Genomic DNA, 11,546 nt, shown 5'->3' on the forward strand with positions numbered 1-11,546 from the left:
ATTTGGACATTAAATGCAGCCCAATTCTTTCTCTTTTCAACATTCAATTGAACCAGCAATACTGGAACAAAATAGTCAACAAAATAATTACAAAAAGATTAGAAATGAAACAAAACATGTCTTAACGTTTGAAAATTTCTAATGAGATAGGTGGGCCTTTCTGCGTTTTTGTAGTGTGTTCCAGTCTGGGGTGCAGGAGGAGAGCGCAGCAGCAGATCAGGAGCAGCATTCAGTCTGTTTCTGTACTTTGGCTTCATTTTGGTGAGCACAGAAAAGACAGGCTTTGCTGACTCACTAGCTCCCTCATGTGTCAGAACCATATATTGCAGACCTACATGCAGATCATGACAAGGAGATCCAAACAAAATTTTATGACCCATCTGAAGGTCACGACTCAGTCTTTGGGAAATAATGCAGTAGGTTGTTGTACGGTCATTTGTCAGCAGGGTGAAGAGCAGAGGACCGAGCCTTGGGGTTTTTGGGAGGCCCTGTGCTCAGAGTGATGGTGCGTGAGGTATTGTTGCCAACACTTTCTGCTTGTGTCTCTGGCTGAGGAAGTCCAGGAGCCAGTTGCAGAGGGAGGTGCTGAGACCCAGCTTGTCAAGTTGACAAGTCAGTAGCAAGTCAGTTATAGACTGATGAGAAAAACATTCAAACACATTTTTTGAGAGCAAGAGACCGCTGCATTAACTTTATTATTATTAGTTCTGTAGTCCACTTAAAAAAATCTTAGTCAACTAAAGACATAATGTTTAATCTGCATTTTTACAAATCTTCAGATAACTCATTCACTCACTCCTCTTTTCCCCTAGAGTCTGTGGCTGTCCCATATAAATCCTAACCATCTAAATAAAATTATTAGTCGACTAATACAAATTCTGGTCAACTAAGACACTATCATTCAAGAACTACAGCCCTAATTGCTATACTCAAAATAAATACCTATTTTATTTTTCATGAATAAGATTACAGAAAGCATTGGTGTGAATAAACAGGGTAGTGAACACATTTGAACCCATTTCATGCAAGCTAGCCCATTTAAACATGGTGTTTTATAATGTTTTAACCATGTTATCATAATAATTAATAATTATGATGCCGTGTTTTCCTACAATAAGAAAAAAAAAAAGACATCCCTGGGAACAATCCACACCGAAACATATTTAATCAACATTCAAATCTGAACTGAATCCATCTCAATCAACAATGATAAATCTGTTATGCTATTGTTTACACTGTAGGCCAGAGTTCCAACATGATGCAGGGTCGAGTAAAGTGGATGCAGTCTTTGTTGTGCTGGTTGCTGATGTGCAGCAGTTCTTGTGCGGAGAACTAAAACATGACTTGAGCTCTGAAGTGCTTCTGTCGCGTGGTGTTGTGGCTCATTCCCACTTTCAGCATCCATTTTGACTTCATCATCTGGACGTACTGCATGTCCTTCTGCCTCTGCATTTGGGAGCCTCCTAAAAGAAATTGTTCAGCATATGTTTAGGTACAGAACCTAACCACATACAAAAAAAATCTATCTATCTATCTATCTATATCTATATATATATCTATATATATATATATATATATATGCAAATATGTATACATATGAAATTAACTGCATAACAATGTATTTGCCTTACTCATTCACTCAACAAAAACTCCAGACTGGTGTGTGATCTATACCCACTTGGTGATGCCATGGAAATATGCCGTGCCAAAAAATTATATATGAAAATTGATTTGAAGTTGACAGTGTGGTGTTACCTGCATCTCCGGTCCAGCCCAGAGCTCTGTACTGGCGCAGCAGCCTGCCCACAGCCTTCTGGTTGTGGGACAGAGCCACAGCACGCTGGGCCCCAAAGCGCTGCTTGTAGTATCTCATGAGAGAGCGGTGACCCACAACCGCTCCTGAAAAACAAACAGGAAAAATTGAGGTAAATACAGTAAATACCAAGCATCATATGTGTTACTCCAGATCGTGTGAATGCTACAGGCCATCTACATTTTGACTTTGACTTTTGTAGACTATCAATATAAACGGTAACTTAAAGGGGCACTGTGAAGTCTGGAAAGTTCCATAGTTTGCCTGGAAAGTTCCATAGTTCTACATTTATTAATTTACAGGTAAAAAATGAAAATACTTGCTTTGGTTTGACAACACACACCAAAACACTTTTGAAATATTCACAAATAATTGAAATTAAAAACATGAAAAACAGAAAATGTTATATTTACTATAAAAGAGTTACACTATAAAACTACCCTATAAAAGTGTTTACCAATTAAAAACAGACAGCACACAGTAATCTCTTTTTGACCACATGAGCTGCTTTTACAAAAGCTACTCACTGTGCTTTATAGCTACACTTAAACTGTCATGTATGATGCATTGGTGCCTTCACCTGAGGGGAGTGTGAGCTGCAGCGTCTCCTCATCAAACTGCAGCGTCTTGTCTTCTGGAAGCTCCTCTGTCTCCATACCGCCCTCCTCTGGCCTATCCGGGTAGCTGCTCCTGAGGTCCACAGTTCAGTTAGTATGTTTCAAAGCACACCACTACACTTTTGTGTGCTACGGAATAAGAAACAAGTGTCTCATTTTAGCAAGTCTATGTTCAGAGAGCATGATACGGGACTGGTGATGTGTGCGTCCAGCTAATTATGAGAGAGAATGATGGAACGGATAAGCTTTTGGTTGTACTGTCACATCATTTGAGCTTCTGCCCCTGTATTCTGATGGGGAATATACACACACACACACACACACACACACACACACTCACTCCCTACCCTATTAAATAATTCACTCTTTATGTCTGAGTTTAGGCCAATACCCTATTAAAAGCAGCATGCTATTTGTCATTTTAAGTCTCTGTCCCATCATGTCTCACCAAATCCCAAATGACCAGTCCAACTTTTAACCCTCTCCAGGCAGGTGTTGCAGATTTGCAACAGCTAAATTCCAATTACCTATATACTTACTTTAAATCCATATTTTATTAGCTTTTTTTACTCAAGAGCCTTTTCTCCCTTCCATGCTGATAAACGTGGGCAATGCAGACTGTGCAAGAATGGACTACACACAAACGGCCTGCCAGAAGTGCAAAATACTTTTTTTGATTACAAAGGATAAAAAAGTCAGGATTGTATATTACTACCCTATATTATAATTTTCCCCAAATATCAGATTTTTCCTGATACTAAAAATTTATTTGAGCCTGAGAGGGTTAAGGCGTTTGGATGTGGTCACTCTAATGATGGACAACACTGCATGAGAGAAGAAGATGGGGAGAGTAAATGTAGTAAATAAAGTGGTGACTGAACAATGGGATAGTTTCTATGTGTATATAACTACAGTTTTTGATTTTTTGGTATCATTTTTGTTCTTACCTGAAGTCATAGAAATCTGCAAACTCCAGGGCAGCATCCCCCTCGCTGTTGACTTTACAGTGGCTTTTGTCGGTCATGTGTTTCTGGACAGCGTCAGTTGAATAAAATGAGCGTCCCTTTTCATTACACCAAAGGCACACGTTTCCTGCTCCGACCTTCTCCCCTGAAAAGAAAAAGAGTCCATTTTAAATAAACCAGACCAGTGTCAAGGACAAATCTTTGTCCAGTTGGCAAACCAAATTTCTCCTTTGCCATGGATTCTACCTGGACAACTGACTGTTTAGATACATTCTGTAAAAATAATAACTGTATTTATCTGGAATATACAATAATTTGTTATATATTTGTGTAAACATAGATTTATTTTCATTGCCCATTCTCATTGTCTATTTTCATTGTCCATAAGTCTGTTCAAAAAGCCAAATCTGATGCACTAAGGACAATTTGGGAATGACACATACTGGTATTGAGTTACCGATACTAAAGCCCCTCCCTAATTTCAATAGCATTGTCTATTTTTACTTGTCATTTTCCCCACACAATTTTAATACAATCTAGGTTAATTTGCCAATATGGAGTCTAAAACAATCTTTCACCCTCAACATTCACAATTTCCAAAGCTGGGGCACTCGATTTTCATGCTATGAAATACATTCAAACCAAATCTCAAAATCCCATAGACACATTATGAGTGTACACAAGCTTAAAAGATTCAAGATTATTTGCCATTTGTGCACACACAAAAGTCAATTTAGATTGGAATTGTTGTGCAGGGCTCTCAGGGGTTCTAGTAAAAGCAGGCAAAACTGCATCTGAGAAAAACATACAGTAGAGAAAATAAGTATTTGATCCCTTGCTGATTTTGTAGGTTTGCCCACTGACAAAGAAATTAATAGCCACATTTTAATGCTAAGTTTATTTTAACATTGAGATGGAATATCAAAAAGAAAATCTAGAAAATCATAGTATAGAAAATATTTTAAATGATCTGCATTTCATTGCCTGAAATAAGTATTTGATCCCCTACAAATCCTTAAGAGTTCAGGCTCCCGCAGACCAGTTAGACACTCCTAATCAACTCATCACCTGAATCAGACACCTGTTTTAACTAGTCACCTCTATAAAAGACACCTGTCCATAGAATCAGTCACTCAACCAGAATCCACGGGAAAGACCAAAGATCTGTCAAAGGATGTCAGAGACAAAATTGTAGACCTGCATAAGGCTGGAATGGGCTACAAAACCATAACAATAAACCATAATAATCAGTCTCCACACAAGGTCTCAACTTGTGAGGTTTCAATGATCAAGAGAACAGTGAGAAATCAGCCTAGAACTACACTGTAGGAGCAAGTCAACGATCTCAAGGCAGCTCGGACCACGGTCACTATGAAACCTATTGGTAACATTTTACGCCGAAATAAAGTGCTCGCAGTGCTCGCAAGTTCCCCCTGCTTAAGAAGGCACATGTGCAGGCTGAAGTTTGCCAACGAACACTTGAATGGTGTAGAGACTGCTGTGGTCAGATGAGACCAGAATTTAGCTCTTTGGCATAAGCTCAACTTGCCCACTGTCAAGCATGGAGGTGGAAACATTCTGCTTTGGGGTGTTTTTCTGCCAGAGGCACAGGACAACTTTACCGCGTCAACGGGAGGACGGATGGAGTCATGTACTGTAAAATCCTGAGTGACTACCGCCTTCTCTCCACCATGAAACTGAAAACGGGTCATGGATGAGTCTTTCAACACAACAATTACCCAAAATATACAGCCAAGGCAATGGAGTGGCTCAAGAAAAAGCACATGAAGGTCATGGAATGGCCCAGCCAGTCTCCGGACCTTAAACCTATAGAAAACTTATGTAGCTCCGAGCTGCCAAGCGACAGCCATGAACCCTTAATGATTTAGAGATGATCTGCAAAGAGTGAACCAAAATTCCTTCTAACATGTGTGCAAGCCGGGCCATCAACTATAAAAAACAACTGACCTCTGTGCTTGCAAACAAGTCTTTTTTGGCCAGAGGGTACAAATATTGATTTCTCTCAGTGAAATGCCTTCAGTTTACCGTATATATTTTCTTTTGAAGTTATTTCCTGAATTTGCTTTTTGATATTCTATTTCTCAACGTTAAAAATAAAATAAACCTACCATTAAAATTATAGACTGTTCATTTCTTTGTCAGTGGGCAAACCTACAAAATCAAATACTTATTTCCTCTGCTGTAAAAAAAATAAATAAATAAAAGTATATGCATTCAATACATCATTTGAGTAGGTCTGATTATTTAAAACCAACAGTGAGGCATACCTCTCCTAGTAATCATGAATTACCACATTTGGACAGAACTGAAGAAATTTAACCCTCAACATGGGAAAAAGAGAAACCCAGTGAAGGAGAGATCCACTCCCATGTTTATATCCGTAGGGCCAGAGCTCATTCAAGACTATTTAGCACAGTGCATTATAAATGGTAGGATGTCAAACCAGTACCCGCCAGTTCAGTGTATGGACTGCAGCTGGACTCACCCAGGTACTGAATGAGCCCTCGGAGGTCCACAAGGAACTCGATGTCTGGGATGAAGAAGCTGTGTATCTTGGTCATGTGGGCCACATTCTTGAGCAGCGAGCGCGAGTGGTGGGAGCAGAAGAGGCAGTCTGTCACAGGGATGGACCCAGGCAGGAGGGCTTCAGCTGGACCTGCCTGCTCCATCTGCTCTTCCTCCTCTTCAGAGCTCATATCTTCATCCTCCTCCACATCCTCATCTTCTTCCATGTCCTCCCATTCTTCTGCTGCATCTACACAGAAAGTCATACAGACACTAAGCACAACACTGGTGGAATTATATCACAGTGACATGCAATGCCACACATTTCTGATTATCATTTGGATTTATGAAAAGAAAATTCATCACATGTAGGATCCAGCTACAACTTAAAAGAGAAGGAAGAAAATTCTGAACCCAGTGTATAGAGATCGTACACCTCAGCAAATGTTCATTCAGACGGGATAAAAGTTTCAGTTAGCGTTGTGTCACTTCCTAACGCACTGCCATAAAACCTCATTCCTCAAAACAGGCCATAATAAATCTTCTTTCCTTACAGCCTCCTAACTTCACTGGTTCATTTGGTATTGAATCGAGTTCTTGTCATGGCTGGTGATGATGACACACATAAGGAGCTATATAGGCTTATTCAACGGATTAATGGAACTCTGAACAATTGGCCCCAAACAATGATATCACACTAAACAGTCCCACACTTGTAAAATGTAATGTCATCTGGTGTTGTCAAAAGTATAAAAAATTAGATAGTAACAGATACTAAAAGTAGTATCAAAACTACATATTCATTTCAGCCGGTATCAATAAGTAGAAGACTACATAAACTAGCTCATGGACCACCATGGATCTGGACCACCGAGGGATTACACAGATTTAGCACCAGATGGTAACAGAAAATAAAGTACTATGATTTGACATTGAAAATCTCTACTTCTATTGCCTAAAGAAAGAGTGTTTTTAACATCATTGTGGTATTGGTATTTGGAATTGAGTCTACTCTTTAGGACTGAAATCGAGATTGAAATTTTAGAATCATGATAACACTAATGTCATGAACAACCAGCATCAGGGCTTCAGACATAAACTGTGTAACATAAGACATATGCAGTGGGACTTACCGTGGTCCAAGTTAGTCATGTCCCCTCTCTCCCGTCTCTTGGCCTGCTCCTCCAGCCACACATAGCGGGGTGGTTTGTCAGCTCGTACCCGGGGGGCACTGGGCTCTGGATGGGACACACACGGCTTCTGCTGCCTCTTCAATGCCTCCTGCAGAGCCGCATTTCTGGCATCATTGTCCATCTCCTCTGGACCTACAAGTAACATTATGGAGAAAAATAAGATTACATGCAAGGTAGAGCCCTGCACTCCCGCGGGCCTCCCGTCCCACTTTGCGTAATTTGCGGGCGGGAGCGGGACAAAGTATCGCAGATGCAGGTGGAAGCGGAACTGAAAATTACAATTCTACACAGTGCAGGTGCGGGCGGGAGCGGGACTGACAATTCTGTCCCAAAAAGGCCTCTAATGCATGGTGAAGATTAAAGACAACATACTTGATATTCGAAAATGTACTTCAAAACAACACATTTTTTTAGAGATGCAATACTGTTATCAGCTTCCAAATATTAGTTCATCCATTATCCTAGTTGGACATGTAAATTTATGGAACTTATGACACAAAATAATAGTATGTGTTTATTATAGCATGTGGTCTTACACTAGTTCCAATAAAACTTTTAAAGCAACATAAAATTGTATCTAGTTATGTGATTTTTTTTTATAAGCAGTACTGTTTGCTTAAATGAGTATCCAGTTCCGATACTAGGTTCAGTATTGATTAGTTTGATTTTCAATATTTTTGGGACCTGAATAATCATGATCATCTTGGCATCTCTAAAATAGGATAAGACGGGATCCTTCTTACCAAGGCCCTTCTCCAGATTCTTCTCATTCAGCCGCTCCACTTCACTCTGAGCAGCGGTCAGGGCCTGCTTCTCTGCCTGCTGATGTTTGTGAGATTTCAGGTGGTTCTGATAGGCGTTGTCTGAGGAGAACTTCTTATTGCAGACATCACAGGCCTGGGTGGTTGAGGAGTGGGCTTGTTGCTTCTCTGCAGCAGCCCGCTGAGCTAACACACGCTCCTGGAAGTTCTCGGCAGTGACTGGAGGCATGTCGGCCACTTTGCGCTTTAAGTTGTAGCGGTGCCAGTCTGTTTTGTAATGAGCTCGCTGGATCTCCCCATCTCCAAACGCCACTCTGCAGCTGATGCAGGTGTAAGAGGCCATTCTCACCTGAAACATAGACACATATTATCTGACATTCCTCTAAAATGTGATGTGAGAAAAGAACCAAAACCACAAGTAACGTAAAATTGGGCTTCAACAATTAAATCAACTAATCATGACAATTCGACTATAAAAAGTAATAGTACAAAGTAGTAGTATTTTTGACCTGTTATCTAAACTATAAAGAATACTCTAAAACACATAGAAAATGACCTTTTTAAATAAAAGACAGTGATATTTTTAATGAAAACGTCAAAAAAGCAAGTTCAGATTCAAAGCTCTATGCTACATAATAGTTTTGACCCATAACAATGTATGACAAACACCTTTGTTTAAGATGTCAGAAAATACTGTTCCATCGTCACCTGGATTTTACATGAATTTACTGCATTGATCAATTATGAGAATTATGAAAAATATTTACTAGACAACGTACTAACTAGAAAAAACAGGAAATCCTGTCATATTATGCACTTTAACCAACCAAGTAACGTAGTAGTTAGTAGTTTTAGAATCTAGAATGTGACGAGTTCTTCTTACTCACAGATGGGGGGGGCAAGAGCTTGCTTTTCTTTACATTGTGTTTTTATATTCAAAAACTAAATTTGCAACCTGATCATTTCTAGTATAATAACTTAACCCAAGAACTAGCAACAGAAATCATTGATTTAACAATATCAACTTTAGCTAGCTACATCTGTATTAAATACGAACTGCCTTGATAACTGAAGTCATTTTGGTTATGATGTTAAACTGTAAACAGTCGTAGGTCGTTACGTCATCTACTACATGTCCGTACGTGGTATCCTTATTTTTCGGCCAAATGCCCTTGTGACGCCCCCCTCGCAGTGATCCAAAGTGAATGTGTACTCACCCTTTGTCTGTTCCTGCGGTGTGTAAAATGAGTAAATCTGTCTAGAAGTCTGTCTATAGGTAAAACTCAAATCCTCGTGTTTTTGCTTTTGCTCGCGAAGAAACATGTGAGTCTTTTCCGCATCCGGTAGAGGACACGACTGTGTTGTGCGGACCCCCCCTGCTGGATTTCTAAGGGCATTACACAATCAGCTCTAGTCACTACTGTATCCGAAAATCATAGAAACTTAATAAAAAACTTAATGCCGAAAATGGGCAAAATTATCTCTTTCCTTCTCCTTCCTTCTCCTTATTGCTGACCTTTGAAAGTTACGTCATGAAGTCGACTTGAATTTGAGTCTGTGTATGCAGAAGATTTGAATTAATAATGGTCCGTGTACCATTCATTCTTTTGAATTTGAATGAGAACGAAAAACAATACAATAGTAAAACAGTTTATTTCATTATTCCGTGTCCAACTAAATAAATAATTAAATAATAAATAAATAGTAAATAAATAAACCAATCCAAATATTTCATTTAAAGTTTATTTCAAATAACACCGATCAAAAAAACAGTCTCGGTGTCTATTTCAAATTTGATATTTTATTCTTTGTTTATAAGCCCCAGTTGCTGCTTAGCGCACCGCGGGTTAATTAATTGTCAAGTGAACAGAAGAGCAAAAAGTATTGGCGGCGGACTTTACCCGGAGATTGGTCACGGATCCGCAGAACAGATGCACCACTTGCACATCGCGGCGGATCCGCTGCCGCAACTGATCCGGAGACGCAGTGGATCAGTCGCCGATCCGGGACCCGCCCAGGGCCCGTTTTGGGGCGCGTTCATAACTGGTGTGAAGTCGAAACGGCCTACCTATCGATTTGAGCTACCTAGCTCTACCCCAAGCGCTGTTACAGTTTAAATGCCCATCGATTTGAGCTATTCGAGGTTGACGTTTTACGGCAGAATACCTACATTAGATGACTGAATACTTTGATTTTATTATTATCATTTGCATTTGTATTTTATGGACTGGGTTATGAACCAGTTTTTATAACTTACTTTTACAAATAAAGTGAGATCTCTAAACTTAAACAGTATTTTGGGAAAGACAAAATATCAACATTTTGCTATAAAAGGCATTTTAGATTACTGAAAAATGGTGCTTTCTCACTAATAGTAATGTTAATGATCTTAATAATCACAAGAGACACAGCACAACTTCAGTTTTATTCCTTTCCTCCTCTGCACATCGGGGTACTTCAGGGTGTTGGCTTCACTCATGAAATCTGATTTGTTTATTTGCAATGTGAACAGCCACTCTGGAAAAAAAAAAAAAAAAAAAAAAAAAAAAAACCTGCTGGGTGACAACAGCCTCCATCCATCCCAGACATGACTCTTGGCCTGGGAACACCCCTGGAAGAGCTGGAGCAATGTGTGGAAAGGGAAGTCCGGGCATCTCTGCTCCAAATGCTGCCATTAAATTACACATGACACAAATGTGCCTCACATAATATATTTTGGTATTTTAACCTCTGTGTCAGGTTTAATCTAAGAAGTTTTAGTTAATAGTTCCTGGTTTGGGAGTAGCAGGTCATCCATTTGAGATGACTCATCTTGGTCTTAATCTGAAGCTAATAAATTGAGAACATCCAATTACAGGAATAGTAGCCCATGTTGTTTCAAAATGTAGACTGTGTAAACAATTTCTCCTTGAGGTGCTGTGTATTTTAATCAATAAATAGTTTAATAACTGGAAGGAGAAACAGACGCTCAACGCATCTCAAAGAGCTATAAATAATCTTTGTTAGAAAGTAAGGTCAGATGTCAAGTGAACAGTGGTCCTCTGCCAGATGAACTCTGAGCAGAGAGATCTCTGTCCAAGGTGTGCTCAGTTAATATGTCACCACTGGCCTCATTTGCCCCACAATAAATCTCCAAGTGTCAAAAGCTTTATGTGGACAACATGAAATTATTGGAACATTTATGTTTCTCATCAGATGTGATCGTCACATTTTTGTGTCTATCATTTAAAAATACTAGAATTTCTGCATGATTTCATGTTCTGTCCTTCTAATCATATTAACTTCAAATTATACATCATGTTACAGTTAGCAGCTCCTCTTTAACCCTCTCTGTCTTTCTGTCTGTCTGTGTCTATGTCTGTGTCTGTCTGTGTCTATGTCTGTGTCTGTCTGTGTCTATGTCTGTGTCTGTCTGTGTCTGTTTGTGTCTGTAAATCTTGTCCCTGTGTGGTAGCCCAAGTAAGGCTTAAGCCTACACAGTCTGGTTTTAGAAAGATCATTGCCCAATAAGAAACAGTGAAAAGTGCAAGGGTTGATAGGTCTCTATCTTTTTCAACAATCAGTCAGTCAAACTTTATTTATAGGTCGCTTGAGATTGGCCACAATACACGACAACTTCAGTTTTTAACGAATTTTATTTAAGCATAAAAATGCATTTTAATAAAATCCAA

General features: G+C 39.4%; 1 protein-coding gene across 1 annotated transcript; it reads right to left on the reverse strand.

Moving 5' to 3' along the window:
* Positions 1-1,141: 1,141 nt before the first annotated feature.
* Positions 1,142-9,225, reverse strand: znf622 (zinc finger protein 622). The gene is made up of 8 exons (XM_020941231.2): positions 9,093-9,225; positions 7,858-8,224; positions 7,055-7,246; positions 5,902-6,171; positions 3,378-3,540; positions 2,394-2,503; positions 1,756-1,899; positions 1,142-1,463 (listed from the first exon to the last, which is right to left on the reverse strand). Exons 2-8 carry the CDS (start codon positions 8,216-8,218, stop codon positions 1,333-1,335), a joined length of 1,371 nt encoding a protein of 456 aa, XP_020796890.2. The 5' UTR covers positions 8,219-8,224; positions 9,093-9,225; the 3' UTR covers positions 1,142-1,332.
* Positions 9,226-11,546: the final 2,321 nt, after the last annotated feature.

Source organism: Boleophthalmus pectinirostris, unplaced genomic scaffold (assembly GCF_026225935.1).
Source record: "Boleophthalmus pectinirostris isolate CB_2022bp ecotype Guang Dong unplaced genomic scaffold, ASM2622593v1 HiC_scaffold_16, whole genome shotgun sequence".
Taxonomy (NCBI): Eukaryota; Metazoa; Chordata; class Actinopteri; order Gobiiformes; family Gobiidae; genus Boleophthalmus; species Boleophthalmus pectinirostris.

Excerpts from the sequence above, each read along its gene's own strand:
- znf622 (XM_020941231.2), bottom strand. The coding sequence starts at position 8,218 with ATGGCCTCTTACACCTGCATCAGCTGCAGAGTGGCGTTTGGAGATGGG. Across the intron at positions 7,247-7,857 it reads GAATCTGGAGAAGGGCCTTG|GTCCAGAGGAGATGGACAAT; the intron begins GTAAGAAGGATC and ends TGTTACTTGTAG. Across the intron at positions 3,541-5,901 it reads AGGGCTCATTCAGTACCTGG|GGGAGAAGGTCGGAGCAGGA; the intron begins GTGAGTCCAGCT and ends TTTTCTTTTCAG.